Consider the following 20,426-nt stretch of genomic DNA (forward strand, 5'->3'; position numbering starts at 1 on the left):
GCCCCTGTGAAGGCCAAGGTCCTGCACCTCTTGGGATTCCCGGACATGGGTCTCAGTAGTGCTTCAAGCAGACAGAATTCAGGCTCCTTGGTCACCCCTCCCCCCCACACACACCAGAGGGGGAAGCCACAAAGAGGAAGGCCGTGCAGAAAGGAGCTGGGGCTGGGAGAGGAGCTGGGCTGTGAGAGCACGGGCAGAGGCCAGGACTGCGAGGGCAGGGAACAGCCCCACCCTCCCCCTCTTCCCTTTAGCCTTTGCTGGACAGGCTGCCCTGAACCCCCGGGGACTGGAATCCGGTACCCTGTTTCTGTGGTTTGAGGGACCAAGTGAGAAAGGAACATGACACTTGCCCATTCGTTTCCTGTGCCGCCCTATCGGGCCTCCCTCCTCTCACTCCTCCCCGCCAGCTCCTCCTCCTGTCCTGCCATAACTCAGGGGCAGCGCCAAGTCCACTGCTGCACAAGGAAGTCACTGGGGGAAGAGTCAGAAAGAAAGGAGGGGTGAAGACGGGGCAGGGCAGGGCAGGGCAGCAGGCCCCCGAAGGGCGCCTACCTGAGCGGGAGGCGGCAGGGAGGCGGCAGGGAGGCGGCAGGGAGGTGGCAGGGAGAGCGGAGGTGCACGGCCAGAGTCCCAGGGCCGGGAAGCCCTACTGAGTCCTCCCCCAAGGAGGAGAGGAATGGCCCTTGCTGCCCTCCAGCCCCACCACAGAGGCCACAGACCACGCTGACCCGGCGCCCATCCCTCCCTGGCCCTCGGGTGCTCCAGCTTCCCCTGTGCCAGACCAAGTGCCACCACTGCCCTGCTCAAGTTCTCCATCACTGAAATCTCCCTTGACCTTCGAACCTTGCTCACATGGGGTCTCCTGCATGGAAGCTTCCAGAATCCCAAGGAGCACCTGCCTGTGCTGTCCCACTGTGTGTTAGGAGCGGGGGGGAGGGGGAAGTGGAGGTGGCACAGGCTGGCACATGGGTGCAAATATGAGGAGGACTCTCCCTTTCCTGCTCCCCTGCTGTGGCTCTGTCCACGAGGCCTGGGGGGATCTTTGGGGGATCCCCTCCCCTCTCGTTCTGCCTGCATCACTGCCCACTCCTGACCCCCTCCCTGTTCCAGAAAGCCAGCTGTGTGCCCTGCACAACAGAGGAGCCCCTCCGACAACCCAAGGTGTGACAAGAGGGGCTGCAAGTGAAAGCAGGAGATGTTTCTAGAACTCTGCTCCAGCCCTGCTCACTCACTCCTGGTTTAGATGCCGGCTCTGCCGGGGCGGCTGGGAAGTCCAGAGAGGAGGAGTCGTGGCCTCGCTCACAACACTGTGGGCAGAAAGCACCACTCTGCTATTAGATCACCTCCCCAGGCGTAGACCAACATGGCCCAAAACACTGGGCTGGCGGGGGCTGGGGGCGGCCCCCGTGCGGTCTTCTCTGACTACCACTTCCCTGTCATGAAGCAAGTGGCCAGGCAGCTCCCCGCCTCCTGCTCCCCCACACTTGGGCTTTCCGCTCTGTGGTCACACCGGTGTGTAGGTCAAGTCCTCCCTAACTATCACACAAAAGGCACACGCAACCTCAGCCTCACGGGGCAGGAGGCACATCAGACGCTGAGGTAAGACAAGTACTGGGGGTAGGCACGAGGGAGGGGGGCCATGCTGGAGCCACCCATCCTGGTGGCCAAGTCTTCAAGGGGAGCCCCAAGCCCTTAGTTGCACCCTGCACTTCCCAGCCACTCTTGATCTGCCACGGGACCCCGCCTGCGGGCCCCGCCCTTGCAACTCCCTCTGCCCACAGCCCAGGGCAGATCCATACTTCCTGAGTGGAGCAGCATTTCTAGTCCTGCTGCTGGATTCTGGCTTTGCCTCCCGCACAGCCCTGAACCACCTACCCGGTCTCCAGACGCAGGGGGTGCGCCCATCTGTCGATGAGCCATGGGATGCTTGCCACCCCGGGGCTGCCTACCCTTGGCAAGACTTTGCTTGGGCATCTGCACAGCCATATTCCTTTCTTCTTCATTTGTTTAGGGGACATATTCTGCCCTGTCCTTCCTGTATTATCACGTTTGAAGTAGGTGCATTTCAAACTCTTAAATACAGAAGGTCATTTCTCCTGCCCAGATCGACTTTGAAATCAGTGTACTAAGCCCCTCTGCCCCTCGTGCGTTAGCCGTGAAGGACTGGCGCTGGGACCACTGCTTAGATTCTGTCTCCCGCCTTCTTGCCGGGTTTCCTGTGTCCTGCTGTCTGGATGCTTGCAGTGTGGAATTTCAGCACACCCGGTGGCCCCACTCCAGGTCAGCGTGGCCCCTGGGTGGCTGCTCCTCAGATCCTGATGCACGTGCTAAGTTAGGTGCTCACTGTCTACTGAAATCCAGCAGTTTCCCACTTGGGGTGAAAGCAGAGAAACCATTTTTGTCCAAGACCAGCACTCAAACTCAGTATCTGATGCTTTCACTACTTGGCTGGTGCTGTACCACTGGAACCACACTTCCAACCCTGATTTTAAAACATTTTTAATGATCTCTAGTTGTACAAAGAGGTTACATCCAACTTTTCCTGATTTTTTCAATACTGGGAATTGAACCCAGGGCCTCACTAAGCAACAAGGCAACCACTGAACTACACAACCTCTGCGTCCCAGAGGCACCGTGTGACTCACCGGGCGCCTGCTGCCTCCCCTGGGTGGCGTTTCAGCCCCAGCAAGACCCTGGGAGCCCCACCAGGCAAGGCTGCTTTTCAGAGCTGCTTTCAGGGCTTTCTGTCTTTGGTTTTCAGTGGCTTAAGTATGGCAGGTATCAATAAGCTGCATCTCCTTGAGTCTATTCCTTTCCAGTTTCATCTGGTTTCCTTATCTGTGAATTTATAATTTTGTCATTCTTTTTTAGTGTACGTGCACACATGTGTGAACTTATGCCGGTACTGAGGCTTGAGGCTCAGGGCCTCGTGCTCTTAGCATTTTTACTCAAGGCTGGCACTGTACCACTTGAGCCACACCTCCACCTCCAGCTTTTTGCCAGTTCGTCAGAGATAAGAATCTCACGACTTTTCTGCCTGGGCTGGCTTTGAACCTCGATCTTCAGCTTCCAGCCCAGCTGCGATTGTTAAGTGTGAGCCACTGTGACCAACTTCCGTCATTAACTCAAATACTTGTTTTTCTGGCCCTACATCTTATTCTCTCCGGGACTCCAGGGACACACGTCCCACCCCACCCCCACCCCCACCCTCAGCCCCACCCCCACCCCGCGTAATACTGGCAGTAAGCAGTCCACTGTCCCTGAGGCTCTGCTCTTCACCTCTGTCACTTTTCCTGCCATTCCTGTTGAGTGATTGCCAGTGGTCATCAAACTCACTCTTTCCTGTCTTTGCCACTCTAGTTAGCCCATTCAGTGACAGTGTATCTCTCTCTCTCTGTCTCTATGTATATATATACATATATATATTAGCTGTTCAGTATTCTTTGTAGCTTTTCTGTCTCTGCTGTGAGTTTTTGCTTTTGTATCTGTCTTTGCTTCATAGGGTGTGTGCATAGTCACTGCTTGAGATAGCTATGATTCTTTCAGGGAGTTAGCTGCATTTTCTGAGTCCCTGGGAGTTTCTTAGTTGTTGTTGCTGGAGCACTTTTCAGTATTTTAGAAGAGTTTTTAGTAAGACTCTAGGTCCTAGTAAAGTCCTCTGTGTGACCTTGATGGTCCTGTTTCTGCCTATGATTAGGTTCCGAGTGGCCCTTCGGGGCTTTGGTTCTAGGCCACTTTTCGAATCTCTGCAAGGCACTTGAACACGCCTCACTTCTGTCCCTCAGGGCCCGAGTGTGATGCGGCCCACCCCAGGGCAGATGCTCTTGCAGTCATTTCCACCCACGCCTGGCCCAGGAGTGAGTCTTGAACATTTCACAAGCCTCCTTATTGGCTTAGCCTGGGCCCTCTGGCTTCTGGGGCCCTTCTCCTTTGTCCTCTGCCTACACAGCAGGGTCCAGCCTGATACTAGTTCTATTTTTGTGAAGTGTTCTCTAACACATAGGCATATTTCCTATTGCTTGTTTTCAGCCTTCAATGATGTTTTTAACAGTTTATCTTTCACACTTTTTCAGTGGTTTATCTTTCACACTTTGTCAGTGTTTTGGGTTTTTTTCCCCCCAGTGGTGATGAAATATGCATGATATAAAACCTGCTGTCTTGAGTTTAACTGCACAGACCAGGGGCATTAAGTTCAGGCTCAGTTACTGCAACCATGGCCACTGTCTACCTCCAAAACTTCATGTTGTAAACTGAAACCCTACCCCCACTGAACAAAGCTTCAGTTTGTTTTTTAATCTTTATTACAGAAAAGTTCACACGTATATTAAAGGAGAGAAGAGGTTTATGAACCCCCAGGGCCCGGCGCCATCTCTCACGGTCAGTCAGTCTTGCTTCAGCTGTATTTCTACCAGTCACCACCTGTCTAGCCTCACCTCTTGATATTTGGAAGAAAAGCTGAAATGTCCCATCATACCATCTGTAAGTATTTCAACATGGAACTCTAAAAGGTGGGGCTCTTGTTCATAACAAACAATATGATCACAGCTAAAAAGGGAAGTTTTTAATGTGCGGTTCATGCATTGTTACTCTTGATATCATTCATTTTTATTTACTTTTTTTGTTGGTCCTGGGGCTTGAACTCCGGGCCTGGATGCTGTCCCTGAGCTCTTCAGCTCAGGGCTAGTGCTCTACTACTTGACCCACAGGGCCACCTCTGGTTTTCTGGTGGTTAATTGGAGATGAGTCTTGTGGACTTTCCTTCCCCGGGTTGGCTTTGAACCACGATCCTCAGACCTCAGCCTCCCAAGTAGCTAGGATGACAGGCATGGGCCACCGGCACCCGGCCTTTTTATCTCTTAAATCTCTGGGCCCAGCTGGACATCTCGCCTTCACACCTCCCCCTTTCATTTGGTGACATGAGATCTTAGAACTCAGGGCCTCCCACTTGTTTAGCCTGCTTTCTCCACTGGTGCTCTACCACTTGAACCACACCTCCAACCCAGCTTCCTGCTGGTAAATTAGCAATAGAGTCTTGTGAACTTTTTTTTTTTTTTTTGCTCATGATCCTTCAAATCTCAGACCCCTGAGCAGCTGAGATCACAGCCTGAATCATGCCCTTTAAATCTGGAAATTTGTTATTTGAGTTGTGGGATTTTCTCCAACCCAGAGTTTACTTATTTGGTCATTTGGAATACTGCTCCCCAGTCCCTTGTTTTTCCTACACACTGACAGTTAATAACCACTATTTCTACAGTTAAGAATCATTATTTTTATTAGGCTGCCATCCTTTTATTTCATGGGGACCGCTTCACTAGAAACCTGTGCACAGACCTGGTGTGTTCCTGTGCTGTCAGTGTCCACGGGCGGCAGCAACACAGCCCAGCAGAGATCAAGAGCACTTTTTAGAGAGAATAAAGGAGTTCATTGCCAGTGACCCAAACCAGGCTAGGGCCAGAAAGAAGTTTGGATCTCAAGGTAGGGGAAACCCTGAGTTTTATTCAAGCTGGGTGACACACACGGACACACACACACACACGGGCCATTAATTAAAGAGGCAAAGGTCAGGTGGGGATGACATCAACTCCAGGTCAGGTGTGTCATTTCCAAGTTACCTTTTGGGCTTCCTGTGATGGGTTCAGACAGCCCCGCCTGGTCCGGGGAAGCCCACGTTCCAGTGGACAGCCTCACCTATCCACAGTCAGGAAAAATGGCCTTGCCCAAGGACGCAGTTCCTAGAGAGGGGTGGCTCTGTCTACTTCACCCGTCTGCAGCCCAGTGCGGGGGTGGGGTGGGGTGAGGGGGTAGAGGCCTTCTCACTCGGTCCTTCCCTCTTCCTTGCTTTCTACAAGGCCTCTTGACAGACACTTCGACTTGGAACTCGTTTTGCCCCTTTCCTGGGATGTTTGGCGTATTCCCCGAGGTCTTCTTCACGCCCGGCCAGCCCAGGCCCGCTCCCACCTTTTGCTTCAGATCGCTCCTATTTTGCCGTTGTTGGGAAAAGCCGGTCATTGTGGACTCGGCCTTCTGCCGTCTGCTCGCCGGCCGGGCCGCACCCTCGCCCGCACCATTTCGGAGCGCGCAGCCCTGCGCCTGCCCTCCCTCGGCCCCCACCCCGGGGCGGGCACGCGCGAGACTGGGCTGCTCCGCCAGCGCTCTGCCACCCGAGCCACGCCTCGGGCCTGGGTGTGGGGCTTCACCGGGGCCACCGCCCACCCTCTTCCCCACACCCGCCCCGCCTTCGGGCACCTGGGCTCCTCCTCGTCCTCAGCAGGTCCTTCCCTAGCGCGCTTCTGCCTCCCCTGTCCCCGCCGCGGGCTCCCAAGCCCGGCCTCCCAAGCCCGGCCTCCAGGTCAGCCTGGCTTCACAGCAACCAACCTGGCTGCTTCCAGTCCATGCGCTCGCTCCCGACGCTGTTCACCTGCCCACTTCCGGCGCTGCCCACGCGCTCGCTCCCGACGCTGTTCACCTGCCCACTTCCGGCGCTGCCCACGCGCTCGCTCCCGACGCTGTTCACCTGCCCACTTCCGGCGCTGCCCACGCGCTCGCTCCCGACGCTGTTCACCTGCCCACTTCCGGCGCTGCCCACGCGCTCGCTCCCGACGCTGTTCACCTGCCCACTTCCGGCGCTGCCCACGCGCTCGCTCCCGACGCTGTTCACCTGCCCACTTCCGGCGCTGCCCACGCGCTCGCTCCCGACGCTGTTCACCTGCCCACTTCCGGCGCTGCCCACGCGCTCGCTCCCGACGCTGTTCACCTGCCCACTTCCGGCGCTGCCCACGCGCTCGCTCCCGACGCTGTTCACCTGCCCACTTCCGGCGCTGCCCACGCGCTCGCTCCCGACGCTGTTCACCTGCCCACTTCCGGCGCTGCCCACGCGCTCGCTCCCGACGCTGTTCACCTGCCCACTTCCGGCGCTGCCCACGCGCTCGCTCCCGACGCTGTTCACCTGCCCACTTCCGGCGCTGCCCACGCGCTCGCTCCCGACGCTGTTCACCTGCCCACTTCCGGTGCTGCCCACGCGCTCGCTCCCGACGCTGTTCACCTGCCCACTTCCGGCGCTGCCCACGTGCTCGCTCCGACGCTCTTCACTTCCGGCGCTGTCCACACACTCGCTCCCGACGCTCTTCACCTGCCCACTTCCGGCGCTGCCCACGTGCTCGCTCCGACGCTCTTCACTTCCGGCGCTGTCCACACGCTCGCTCCCGACATGGTCACCTGCCCACTTCCGGCGCTGCCCACGTGCTCGCTCAGTGACGTCCACGTGCAGGCTCCCAGCGCCGCTCTGGCCTGCGGCTCTGCGATCAGCGCCCACCTGCAGCCTGGAGCCTCTGGAGAAGCATGGGCCCGCGGTCTGAGAGAGCTCCTGCAGCTGTGCGGCGCTCCCCGCAGCCCGCCCTGGGCGGGGAGAGCCGGTGTCACCGGACGGCCGTCTAGAAGTTGCCACTCCATCTCTCGCTCTCCTGCTTCACACGGTGGAAGCGGTCGCGGCGGCAGGCCCCACCCCTCGGCGGCAGGCCCCTCCCCTCGGCGGCAGCCCCCGCCCTCCTGCGGCAGGCCCCGCCCCCCGGCGGGGCTTCTCTACAACCTGCCTCCGGGGCCAGGAGCAGAGGGGTTGGGCGAGACTCGCCTATGGGGCAACCAGATGCTTGTCACCACTTCCTCTGAGGAGCTGACTGAACAGGAAGCATCCGGCTCATCTGTGTCTTCAAGAGGAGACCACAGAGCCTGCTGGGAGCAGGCACAGCCCCTGTCAGCCCGGCCTGACACCGAGGCTCCGAGATGCCGAGTCGGGTGAGTACAGGTCCCCACGTCCACGACGGCTCTCACCGGGGTCCCCTCAGCCCCGGGCGTCCCCCACGGAGTCGGCCCCGGAGTGGGCCTTGGTGGCCCCCCCCCCCCCCGTGTCCCCAGCAGCGCCCGTCCGTCAGAAAAGGTTCAGCCCAGACCCTCCCTCACCTACCGAGACTCCGTGAGGAGAGGCGCTGGAAGAGCCTCCCAGAGCCGGGCATCTGTGGAAAGGGGCCCGAGCCCCCCGCCTCCGTGGCGCTGCATGGGGCCCGGGGCGGGGAGGGGGCCGCTCTGGTCGGGGATGAGGGCGGTGGGGGCCCTGGGCACGCTGCCGGTGAAGGAAAGGTGCAGGGAGGCCTGCCTGCCGTGGAGGGCGGTTGGCCGTGAGCGGGGCGGCTGGTCCCGCTCGGGAGGGAAGAGGATGAGCAGGGCTGGGGGGGATGCAGAGGGGTGGATTGTGGCGTGGCTGCTTTGTAGTGGAGCCACTGGAGACCTTTGCACCTCCCGAAGGGACCGTCTCCCATGTGCCCCAGCCTCTGCTGGCTCCAGGACTTGTGCCACCCGGCCCCTGGGCCCAGCGTGGCCGCACATCCAGTCAAAGAGCTCCAAGGCCACAGGACGAATGGTTTCAGAGCCCAGGCCTCCGGAGGGTGCTGGGCACCCCTTGCTCAGCTCAGCAGGTGGAGTCCTGCTCCCAGCAGGGCGTGCCGAGGCCGATTGGTGGAGGTGCCCAGGACGAGCTTGCAGGGTCAGGCCACCGTGGCCTCTTCCCCAGTGGGAGGGCCACAGATGGGGATGGAAAAACCCAGCTTCCTGCCCCCACCCCCTCACCCCCAGTCTTGTTCAGCCAAGCATTCGGCAGCACCCTGCCTCTGGGCAGCCTAGCGCAGGAGCCCTGGGTGAGAACTCTCCCCCCCCCACCTCCCCAGGAGGCTGCACACTGCCTGCTGCTCACTGGGAGTACGAGGGAGACATATGCAAAAGGCCTCTGGCCTCTCGGGGACGCACCGCGCCCCCCCCCCCCATCCATGCAATGGGAGGGTGAGCTGGTCAGCCGTGGGAACTCCATTCGCCTCTGAAATCAAACATAGCTCTTACTCACTTCCTTTGAAGGGACAGTTGGAGACCCCACAGGGGACCACGCTTCCACTTGGGGGCGGGGGGGGCTCTGCAGGTGACAGGCTTAGGGGAGTGTTCGCCTGTGTTCTCAGAACGTCCTCATTGGACAGGGACGGCGTCCAGTCTCCCAGTGGTCAGTCAGAGCAGCCTCTTGGTGAAGAAGCAGGCCCCAGAGAGGTGAGGACGGAGGCCAGGCCAGACCCCAGAGATAACTTGGTGTGGCCCTCGCAGACCTCTGCCCTGCTCAGGCTTCCTCCTCCGAGGACCAGGGGGTCTGGGTTGCCCATCCACACAGTGGTCAAGGCAACAGGAACCAAGTCAGAGTTCCAAGAGACTTGGCTTCCGCATGAGCCCAGGCCTGAGAGAGGAACCACATGAGATCCAGGGAGGGGGCACCCACGGCTGCAGAAACACACAGCAGCTTGGGTGGAAGTCACGGCTCTCCCCCCATCTCTGTCCATAGTGCTGTTCTTTAGCCCTTAGCCTGCCCTCCGAAGCGGAGCCTCATCCCGGGTCTGTGTAGTCAAACCCGCTCGAGGCGTGCCCCTCACTGACAGGGGCAAGACAAGCTGTGTTGGTCAGAGCTACTGGCTTAGATGGTGATCTCTGGAAACACCTGCACAGTGACGCCCAACTTCAGGGATATTTGAGCCATTACCAGGACATTATGGCCCAGTCACACTGAAATGAAATTTACCATTACACGACAAGGGGAGAAACAGCGGTAGGAGTGACTGTCCAGACTCCCCAGACAGCAGGGCGGAAGTGTGAGCACCTTGGAGCTGACAGTGGCCTGACATGAGCCCCAGGGCCTGCTCTGTCCTGGCTGTGCACAATGGGCATTGGGCCGAGTATCTCAGGCCTGGCCCCTAGCAGAACAGGGCGCAAGAATGGCCCACAGAGAGGACCCAAGGCAAAGGGTGGCCACGATGCCCAGCCCTGCCTCTGCGGGACCCCTGCCCACTGCCAGGAACCACCTTGACCCCCGTGCTGTGTGGCCTGGGCCTTCGTCACAGCAGCTCATGACTAGAAGCTAGGTGGGGACAGGGCAGGGTTGGGGTCTGGGCTGCTCAGGCAGGCTAACCAGAGGTCTTCTGCTTTTGTGAATGATCTGTTCTGACAGTGGCCTTTTCTCAGTGACGGTTACCCTTTTTTTTTTTTTTTTTTTTTGGCAGTACTAGGGTTTGAACTCCAGACCTTGCACTTGACAGGCAGGTACTCTACCACTTAAGCAATGTCCTAGCCCTTTGGTTTTTGTTCTTTTTCTAATAACGTTTTTTGTCTAGGGCTGTTCTGGACTTCGGCCTCCCTGTCCATCCATGCCTTCTTTGTAGCTGGGTACATGCTACCGTACCCAGCTTGTTGGTGAAGATGAGGGTCTTGCCCTTTTTGCTCTAGCTGTCCTCAAGTGGGTACCTCCTGATCTCGGCCTCCTGAGTAACTGGGATGGCAGGGGTGAGCCGCTGCCCTTGGCTGGAACTTGTTCTTTTTAGCCTCCTTTCTTGGTGTTTTCCCCTTCGTTTTTACACTCAGATTTCCCTGCTCTGAGAAACATTGTCTCCTATTTCTTGGTTTTATGTGCTGAAATTACATTCATACAACTCATTGGTGCAGAGTGAAAGCCCTGCGGGCTGGGCTTTGAGGCTCCACCGGGAGGTCTTGCGGGGCCACCCCTGTGCCGCACGCCGGTGTGGAGGGTGTCACTTCCCCTTGGACGTGACAGTGGTTCTGGGAGTGTTTCCAAATTCACCTTGAAGGAAGCGTTTAGTTCCATCGGTCAGGCACTGTGACCCTTGAAACCTTCAGTGCCTCAAGGACACTTGGGAAAGTTCGCTCTTGTGCGGTCAAGCGTTTTCCTGAGTCACCTTGCTCCCCCTGGTTCTTTTCTGTATGTGTCAGGCTGAGATGGCTGCATCCGAGGCCGCTTTGACCCTCGTCACAGCCGTTTGCTTCCTCTTCTCCCCTCCTCCAGGCCTCTGTCACCCTCTCATAGCCGTTCGCTTTCCCTACCTGAGGCTCGCTTTGGAGGCGGGTTTGCTTCCTCTTCTCCCCCCCTCCAGTGCCGGTGCCATCGTCCCCTGCTCAATCTGAGCACCTGGCCCCGGGAGCCCAGCAGCCCCCGGGCAGCACCGAGGGGGCCTCGGGCCTCCGTGCTCCGCCCCGGGGCCAGGTGGGTCCGGGCTGTGACTCAGTGCTCTGAAGATAGACTGAGGTAGAGTTTTGCAACTCTAGCACCTCGGCAAAGCCTTTGTGACAGTTCTGACCGGACGTGACTCGGGCAACTGTTATCAAGACACCTGCGTTTTACCCCCTCCTGCCGTCTCTTCTTTTTGCTTCTCTTTGCGTGTTCCCTCTTTATCTCATCTGTTACCAAGGTGGGAGGCACCCCAGCGCCTGGCGGGGGGGGGGGTGTCTCCGAGGCACAGCCAAGGGACTTGGTGCCCTTCGCTGCTTCCTGAGGGGGCACCAGCACTCCTTGCGAGGAAGGTCGGCTCGAGGGTGGCTCTCGCGGAGCGTTCAGAGGGTCAGGCCAAGGGGGCTGGGGTGGCCATTGGGGCTGAGGTCTCTAGCATCTCTACCCAAGGTGTCCACCATACACATACACATGGGTGAGGGAACCCACCCTGTCTCCACAGAGCCCCCCTGAAGCCCAGGGCCTGGAGAAGACAATGCCCATGCCGCGGGGGACAGGGGCAGGGGGGCAGGAGGGCAGGGGCAGCCATCTCCCCTGCCCAGGTCAGAGCCCGCCAGGCCAGGCCCGGCTGGGCAGAGAAGTGGCAGTCTCCCCGCCCTCGCTCTGCCCACTCTGCCAGGGTAGCCTTGGGGGGGTGGGGGATGGTGGCAGCGAGGCGCCTCCGTGGTGGCCACCTGCCCCTGCCAGGCACTGAGCACCGACCGATGTCCTCCACTCACCCAGCAGAAGGGCTTTGCTCGCCGGGGCCTCCGTGCCCAGCTCTGGGTGAAGCCCTCACCTCTGAGAGCCAGCAGCCCCTGACTGGTGGGGTGGGCGGTCACCCTCCGCTTCCCCCGCGGAGGGTCACGCTGGCTGCCAAGACCCAGCCCTGTCACAGGCCGGGGCTCTGCCTCGCCTCCGGAGCTTGGCCGTCATCCACCTGCCCTAGCGGCTCCCCAGCTGCCACCGTCTGGGCTCAGCTACAGGAGACAGGAGACAGGGGCCAGGGCGAGACTCCCAGGACGAAGCAGAGTGGCAGCACGGAGGAGGAGACGGCTGCTTGCCTCCTGCTTCCTGTGGTCGGGGCCAGCCTCTGCGCTCTGTGGGGTGATCTCGTAACCAAGCCACGCTGCCCTCCCTCTGGGGTGCAGGCAAACAGGACAGCGGTTCTGTGTCTTGCTGTGGCCTGGGGCCTCAGTTTCCCCATGAGGGAGCCCCGGTGTGTGGCTGCAGGAGAGAGCACGCAGCACAGTTGACTTTCTCTACCACACACCTGCTGTGGTGTGGCTGCTCTGGGACTGCGGCCTCCTGCTCTCCGCTCAGAGCCGCTGCGGCCTTAGAAGGGGTCTAGACTTGGAAAACCAGTGTGTGAGTCCTGAGGACAGGGCCTCTGTGTCAAATGTGGGGTCAAGAGACCCACTTGTGGCCTCCAGCACTGCAGCAGAAAGTTCCGGCGCACCCTACCGTGGTAAAAGCATCTGGGACTCCCATCACCTGCAGCTGATTCCTTCTGGAAGACCGCTTTGGATCTGCTGAAGCTAAGATTTTGGGGGGGACCTTCTGTGGTAACTTTCCCGCTCCTCTGAGTTGACTGGAGTTGACCAGCTCTATTAAGGAAATTGGAAAGCATGGGTGGCAGGCTAGAGGGTCACTCCCAGGCGATGCCTGGGGTGGAAGGTGTGTCCAAGTGTATTGGAGTGTGTGCAGGTGGATTAGGGTGTGACCTCAGAGAAGGGAGGGAGGCAATGCCTCCAGGTGTGCCGGTTACCTAGGGAACTGGATGGCGACTTAAACAGGTGAGAACACCTGCAGCCCTCCTGGGGGTGGACCTCACAGATAACCTGTTTCTTCCTGGGTGCAAGCTTAAGAGCAGCAGACCCATCAGACTGGCTCTGGTCTCATCCTTGCTCTCCCCAGCAGCCTGTGGGTGGAGTCACTTTACAGTCCAGGCAAGACTAAGCTCTCCAGAAGAGAAATCAATGATTTGATTTTCATGTACAAGAAAAAAATTAAAAAGGAGGGACTGTAATATGGAGGTGAGGTCTGGCCAGCGCCATCATTGGCTGTTGAGGGGTGTCAGATTGACTCCGTCTCAGAGTACTTAAAGAAAGCAGAAGCTGGGTCCATCTCCACTATCTCTCCTGCCCCTGAGCTTCAGAGCTGAGGGCCCTGCCCTGTCCAGGGAAGGTTCCCTTAGCTGTGATAAGATATGTAAACCGCTTGACCACCTGAGCTGCGAACGTTCAAGGATAAACCTGTGCCCTCCCATCAAGGAGCAGCCTTCCCCCGGCCCCCATGAGTAGCCGTATCCACCTGCATATGGGGACCCACCAAATCCACGGCAGTTCTAACTAGAATGATAGGTTGGTTCAAACAGATAAGATGTGGCAGGTTGTAACTCCATTGGCCACCTGTGTGTGACCTGGGATGCTCTGTGTGGGGCAGGCTTGACCGTGTGGTATTTGCCTTTATAACCTCACCCCAAGCGTGGCCTGGCTTGTGACGTCCCAGACCCCAGGTCTGGGCTGCCAGCCTGCTTTTTACCATCACAGTTTCAGCTCCCGAGTCTGAGCTGCGACCCTGGCCGGTCAGTTCGCTTTTTACTTCCCCAATAAATCCATCTTTTTACTTGAAAATAAAACAAAATAAAAAAAAGAAAAGAAAAAAGAAAGTTCCAATGCAACTTGAGTCCCTGGGATCAGGAGATGAGGCCTCAGCAGTGGTGGATTGTGGGACATGGAGTTGAGGGCTTCAGCAGTGGTGGATTATGGGATGTGGAGATGAGGCCTCAGCAATGGTGGATCATGGGACGTGGAGATAGATGGCTTCAGCAGTGGTGGATTGTGGGATGTGGAGATGAGGGCTTCAGCAGTGGTGGATCATGGGACGTGGAGATGAGAGCTTCAGCAGTGGTGGATTGTGGGATGTGGAGATGAGGGCTTCAGCAGTGGTGGATTGTGGGATATGGAGATGAGGACTTCAGCAGTGGTGGATCATGGGACGTGGAGATGAGAGCTTCAGCAGTGGTGGATTGTGGGATGTGGAGATAAGGGCTTCAGCAGTGGTGGATTGTGGGACATGGAGATGAGGACTTCAGCAGTGGTGGATTGTGGGACGTGGAGATAGATGGCTTCAGCAGTGGTGGATTATGGGATGTGGAGATGGATGGCTTCAGCAGTGGTGGATTGTGGGATATGGAGATGAGGGCTTCAGCAGTGGTGGATTATGGGTTATGGAGATGAGGGCTTCAGCAGTGGTGGATCCTGGGATATGGAGATAGATGGCTTCAGCAGTGGTGGATCCTGGGATATGGAGGTGAGGGCTTTAGCAGTGGTGGATTGTGGGACATGGAGATGAGGACTTCAGCAACATTTTTGGTGCTGGTAAACCAAAACCACCTGCCTCTTTGAACCAGAAGCCTGGAGAGTTCTCCTTCTGCCCAAACAGGAAGGACTGAGGGCTGTTTTGACAGCTCCTGGCCGTGACTGTAATCTTTCGGAGGAAGGAACAAGACACCTGAAGTGGGCAGGGTCAGGGGCCCCGTGGAGCCTCTGCGGTCTTGAATCCCGGGGAGGCCCCCACTACAGAGCCAGGGCACATGTGCCGATTTGGGGAGCAAGGACAGGACTCATAGACTCTATGCACCCAAGCTTCTCTGCGCGGCCTGGGTCCAGCACTGTGCTCAGGATGGACAGGGCCGGGCTGGGGGCTGCCGGACCCCTCAGGAACCCCCTGCCTGCTATTCCTGGCCCTGCTCCCCTCTCTCTCTGGACGGCCCCCAACACAGGGACTCGGAGTGGCAGGCCTGTGCGGGCTCCACCCAGTTCTCACACCTGCGCAGTGCAGGGCCCAGAGCGCTCTCCTTTCCCTCCGCAGGACACAGCCCGCTGCCGCCTCTTCCTGCTCCCCCTGCTGTGGCAGCTTCTGATAGGATCTGGTGAGTTCTGTGGAGCCAGCTCCGTGGGTGGGGTCCCCAGTCAGCATCCCAGAGCATCTCCATCCTTCCATACAAGTCCTGGCGGCTGAGGAAAGACCATTCCTGCAGGGGCAGATCCCACGTGTGGCCCAGTCCCTCACTTAACAGGGGGTACTTACCCCTGGGGTGTCCACTCAGCTATGTGGCGTGGCTTGAAGTCCCCTCCCAGGCCTCCTCCCCTCCCCTCTCCTTTCCTCTTCCTCCTCCTGCTGCTCTTGCCTCTCCTCCTCCTCCTTCTCCTCCCCTTCCTCTACCTGCCCTTGAGGGTGGCGAGGGTGGGGCAACCGCCCCCCTCCCTGCTCACCCTGCCCGTCTCTTCAGCCCTGTCCCAGGAATGCACCAAGTACAAGGTCAGCTCCTGCCGGGATTGTATTCAGTTGGGGCCTGGCTGTGCCTGGTGTCAGATGCTGGTAAGACGCCGGGCCCCGAGTTCAGGTCCCGCCCCGGGGCTCCTGGGGTTCCCCGGGGGCCACACGGCTGGAGAGGGTTTGCACGTGTCCCCCGGGTGGGATCAGCTCCGAGGACACAGGCCCTGCCATGGGACCCTCAAAGGCCCGGGGTGGTGCTGGTGACGTGGCTGCCCCTCGTGGACCACCCTCGGGCTGCAGACGGTGGGCTCTGAGCCCCTCCTGCTGCTGGGCAGAGGCCGTGGGGGGTGGGGGGGGGAGGGCGGGGGGAGGGGGGAGGAGGGCCGTGGTCAAGAAGGCTGCCGTCCCACCCCCCAGGGGGTTGGGTGCCGACGAGGAGGGCACAGCTGGGCCCTGCGGCCTCCTCCTGAACCCCGGCCCGCTCCCCCAGAACTTCACAGGTCGAGGGGAGCCTGACTCCATCCGCTGTGACACCCGGGCACATCTGCAGAAGAAGGGCTGCGTGGCCGATGACATCCTGGACCCCAAGAGCTTCGCCGAGTCCCAGGACACGGGGCAGCGGGGCGGCAAACAGCTGTCCCCGCCGCAAGTGACCCTGCACCTGCGGCCAGGTAGGCTTGGCGGCCCGGGGGGGGGGGGTCGGGTGGGCTCACCCCGGGATCGGGGCCGACCCCCTGGGCCCGTGTCCGGGAGAGCCAGGTAAGGCCCGAGGGCTGTGGGGACCCCGTGGCTCAAGCTGACTCCAGCAGCACCCCCTTCCTCTCCCTGTTCTTCCTGGGAAATCCCCCCTCTGTGCTGTCTGTGGCCGAGTGCCTGGCCTGTCATTTAGGCCTGTGTTTTGAGGCATGGCATTGGGAAAACACCATTCTAGTCTGCCCTCAGAAGGCCCTGTCCTCTTGACAGAAGTCCCCACACGAGCTGTGACAACTCCTGCAGCCCAGAACCTGGGGACCTTGAAACCAGGAGTGTCCAGCAGCCCTGAGACTCAGTATCTGTTTCAGAGAGCCACCCTCCCCAGTGCCGCTTGTGGGCTGGGCTGCAGGAGGGGAGAGCAGGGGGGAGGAGGAGCAGCGGGGAGGAGGAGCCGCGGTGGGGGGGGGGACAGCAGGGAGGGGGAGCAGAAGGCTCTGCTCTTGGCACCCAGTGGCTGCGGTGGTGGGGCCTCCTAGGCCACTTGAGGTCAGTGTGGCCCAGCCACATCCGGGCACATTACCATGTGGGAAGGCCGGGGGCGGCTTCAGGGAGGGGCTCAGAGGAGTCAGCTAGGAAACGGCCGTGTCAGAGCGGCTCTGGGACGCTGCCCCTTGGAGAGCCCGGGTCAGGGTTTGCTCGTTCGATGTAGGTCAGAGTAAACAAGCAAGGACATTCAAAGAGCCAACAGCAGGCAGGCGGTGCTGGGCCCGGGGGCAGCTTCGTGGGGGGGCAGAGCCTGCCCCTCCTGCCTGAGCTAGCTGGCACAGGCCCCTCTGCCCCTGACCTCACAGGGCAGACGCCATTTCTCAGCAAGGAAACGGAGTCAGCACAGTGCGGCCACACTCGGTAGGAAAGGGAGGCGGCGCTCTCTCCATGCCTCAGTTCTTTGGGGACACTTCCTCGTGACCCGAGGCCCCCCAGAGGACCCACGTCCAAGGCTCCTCCCTCAGGGTAAACGTGGGGAGATGAGGAGTGCCAACGGTCCACCACAAGGGGGCCTTTTGTCCACGGACTGAGCTGATTGCCAGTCTGCCTCGCCATCCCGTGTCCTACCCGGCCCTCTGACCATCGGGAACAGAGGGGTCAGGGAGAGTTTGGAGGCTGTAACAGGTGGGGAGCGTGCCCCAAGGCGCCTAGAACATGGCTTGGGGAGCGCTCACTCCACCTACCCCAGGAGTGCTCACTCCACCCACCACCCACCCCAGGAGAGCTCACTCCACCCACCCACCCTGGGAGTGCTCACTCCACCCACCACCCACCCTGGGAGTGCTCACTCCACCCAACCCACCCCGGGAGTGCTCTCTCCACCCACCACCCACCCCGGGAGCGCTCACTCCACCCACCCCACCCCAGGAGTGCTCACTCCACCCACCCACCCCGGGAGAGCTCACTCCACCCAACCCACCCCGGGAGTGCTCTCTCCACCCACCACCCACCCCGGGAGCGCTCACTCCACCCACCCCACCCCGGGAGTGCTCACTCCACCCACCCCACCCCGGGAGTGCTCACTCCACCCACCCACCCTGGGCAGTGCTCACTCCACCCACCCCACCCCGGGAGCGCTCACTCCACCCCACCCCACCCCGGGAGCGCTCACTCCACCCACCCCACCCCGGGAGCGCTCACTCCACCCACCCCACCCCGGGAGTGCTCACTCCACCCACCCACCCCGGGAGAGCTCACTCCACCCCACCCCGGGAGTGCTCACTCCACCCACCACCCACCCCGGGAGTGCTCACTCCACCCACCCCACCCCGGGAGAGCTCACTCCACCCACCACCCACCCCCGGGAGTGCTCACTCCACCCACCCACCCTGGGCAGTGCTCACTCCACCCACCCCACCCCGGGAGCGCTCACTCCACCCACCCCACCCTGGGAGTGCTCACTCCACCCAACCCACCCCGGGAGTGCTCTCTCCACCCACCCCACCCCGGGAGAGCTCACTCTACCCACCCCCAGGAGAGCTCACTCCACCCCCCCACGCCGCCCCCCCCCCCCCGAGTACTCACTCCACCCACCCCGCCACAGGCCAAGCGGCCGTGTTCAACGTGACCTTCCGGCGGGCCAAGGGCTACCCCATTGACCTGTACTACCTCATGGACCTCTCCTACTCCATGCTGGACGACCTCATGAACGTCAAGAAGCTGGGGGGTGACCTGCTGCGCGCCCTCAACGAGATCACGGAGTCCGGCCGCATCGGTGAGGCCCTCGGCTGCCGGTGGTTGGTTCCGCCCCGGGCCCCGCCCACCACCCTGGGCAGCCTCCTGTGCACCTCTAAACGTGTGGACCCCCACAAGTGGGCGAGGAAGGCGGGGAGTCCAGGCATGGTCACCCACCCTGAGCTGTGAGCATCACTTCGCCCCGTTTCTCTTTCCGTTTCTGATGTGCTCAAAGGAAACACTGCACACGCTGGGCTGCCCCGGAATGGGCTCTGGGGAGTGGCCGTAGCCACCTCTGCAGGCTGGGGGCCGCGGTCGGGGCCAGCAACGCGTTCACAGAGTGCAGGCTCCGGGTACGCCAGCATGGCAGGGAGGCGAGAACGAGGGAACCCCAGCTGGTGCTGCTCTCCAAACGGTGCTCTGCCTCCTTCTCTGTGTGCAGGGTCGCAGGCACACATACACATGTAATTCGCAGTCGCACATGTGTGTGCAATGCTCTCCCAGTCACATGGGTAGCTGGTTCCACCCTGGGCACACGTGTGTGCATGTGTGGCTATGATCACATGTTCAAGGCCACGTGTGTGCATGCACAGGCGGTACGCAGTCATGTCCACACGGAAGCATGGTCACGCTCAGTCCCTTGCACATGACATACGTAGGTGTAGGTGTGTGCACAGTTCACACACGCCCACATGTACAAGACCATGCATGTCCACACTGTCATGTCTACACGTGTAGACTGCATCTGTGGATACCCATGTGTGATTGATATGCCACACATACACTCCTGCTACATGCACACACGGGGGCTCAGACCTGTGCGTGATCCCATGCATGACTCGCACACGTGCACACATGCGCACTCACACGCGCCCGAGGACCCGGGCTGGCTCTCTCCCTTGTGCTCTGATGGTAAGGTCACCTGCCCCGTGTCCCTGCCGCCCCCGTCCTCCTCAGCCTTGTGCCGTGTGTCCTCAGGCTTTGGGTCCTTCGTGGATAAGACGGTGCTGCCATTTGTCAACACGCACCCCGAGAAGCTGAGGAACCCCTGTCCCAACAAGGAGAAGCAGTGCCAGGCCCCGTTCGCCTTCCGGCACGTGCTCAAGCTGACCGACAACTCCAACCAGTTCCAGACGGAGGTTGGGAAGCAGTTCATTTCTGGGAACCTGGACGCCCCTGAAGGCGGGCTGGACGCCATGATGCAAGTGGCCGCTTGCTCGGTGAGTGAGGGCTGCCCGGGTGCTCTGGCGTCCCCACACTGCTGCGCACCGGGGTGGGGGGAGGGGGGCTGCCGGCCTTGGGCCTTGCAACCACGGCAGGCGGGCACAGGGACTCCCCCCGCCTGCTCTGTCGTGGCCGCGCCTGCCAGTGTGGCCTCGAGGGCAGCACCTGCCTGCCGGCTGAAGCCCTCTGCCAGCCTCCAGGCCGAGGAGCCGGGGAGACGGGGAATAGGGACCCCTAGTCGCAGGTCTCATTGTTAACTAGTGATTCCTAGGACTCTTCTGAAGTCTAATGTCTTCTGCAAAAGGTCCATGGGAGCCAGGCCACCAGAGAGCAGGGCCTGTGGTTCCAAAGCCTTTCATCCTTCCTTGCTCCCCAGCCAGGGGTGTGGGGGCTCTGCCAAGCTTCTCCTCACCACGTCCCAAGTCCTCACCATGTCCCAAGTGAAAGCCTAGGTCCCGGCCATCCCAGAGGACCCTGCGGAGATCATCACAGGCAGGAGAAGAAGGTCCATAAGGAGGTTTATTAGTGGGTCCATAGTTCCCACGGGAGAGGGAGCTGCATGGCGTCTGCACCTTATCCAGGTGGCAGCTTCTCTCTGGGGGTAAAGGGGAAGTAGGTAGGTAGTGAGTAGGAGTGGCTCATGAGGTATGGGTGGGTCTGGGGGCTAGTGGGAGGAGCTGAGGACCTGAGGCTAGGGAAATGCTAACGCCAAGTCCTCACCACCTCCCACCTGCATCTGTCCTGGGCTGTCTTTGTAACTAACATCGATGTAACCGTGGCTTCCTGACCACACACAGCCTGGTGCGGGCCCTGGCTTGGCAGCTTCCCTGGGGCCTCTGGCACTCCGCGCTCACGTTCTGGACGTACCTTCCATTCGTGTGAGGTCACGCGCGTTTGTGAGACCCACGTCCTGCATACACGCCCT

General features: G+C 60.1%; 1 protein-coding gene across 2 annotated transcripts in view; it reads left to right on the forward strand.

The window, feature by feature from the left end:
• The first annotated feature begins 7,625 nt into the window (after positions 1-7,625).
• The window catches only part of Itgb2 (integrin subunit beta 2), a 28,619-nt gene continuing 15,818 nt past the window's right edge, over positions 7,626-20,426 (forward strand). For both annotated transcript variants that reach the window (XM_048346094.1, XM_048346095.1), the window contains exons 1-6: positions 7,626-7,791; positions 14,957-15,017; positions 15,378-15,466; positions 15,855-16,035; positions 18,147-18,317; positions 19,256-19,497. In XM_048346094.1, coding sequence (XP_048202051.1) covers positions 7,780-7,791; positions 14,957-15,017; positions 15,378-15,466; positions 15,855-16,035; positions 18,147-18,317; positions 19,256-19,497 — 756 coding nt within the window. In that variant the 5' untranslated portion in view covers positions 7,626-7,779. The remainder of the gene's footprint in view (positions 7,792-14,956; positions 15,018-15,377; positions 15,467-15,854; positions 16,036-18,146; positions 18,318-19,255; positions 19,498-20,426) is intronic.

Source organism: Perognathus longimembris, chromosome 5, assembly GCF_023159225.1.
Source record: "Perognathus longimembris pacificus isolate PPM17 chromosome 5, ASM2315922v1, whole genome shotgun sequence".
Taxonomy (NCBI): Eukaryota; Metazoa; Chordata; class Mammalia; order Rodentia; family Heteromyidae; genus Perognathus; species Perognathus longimembris.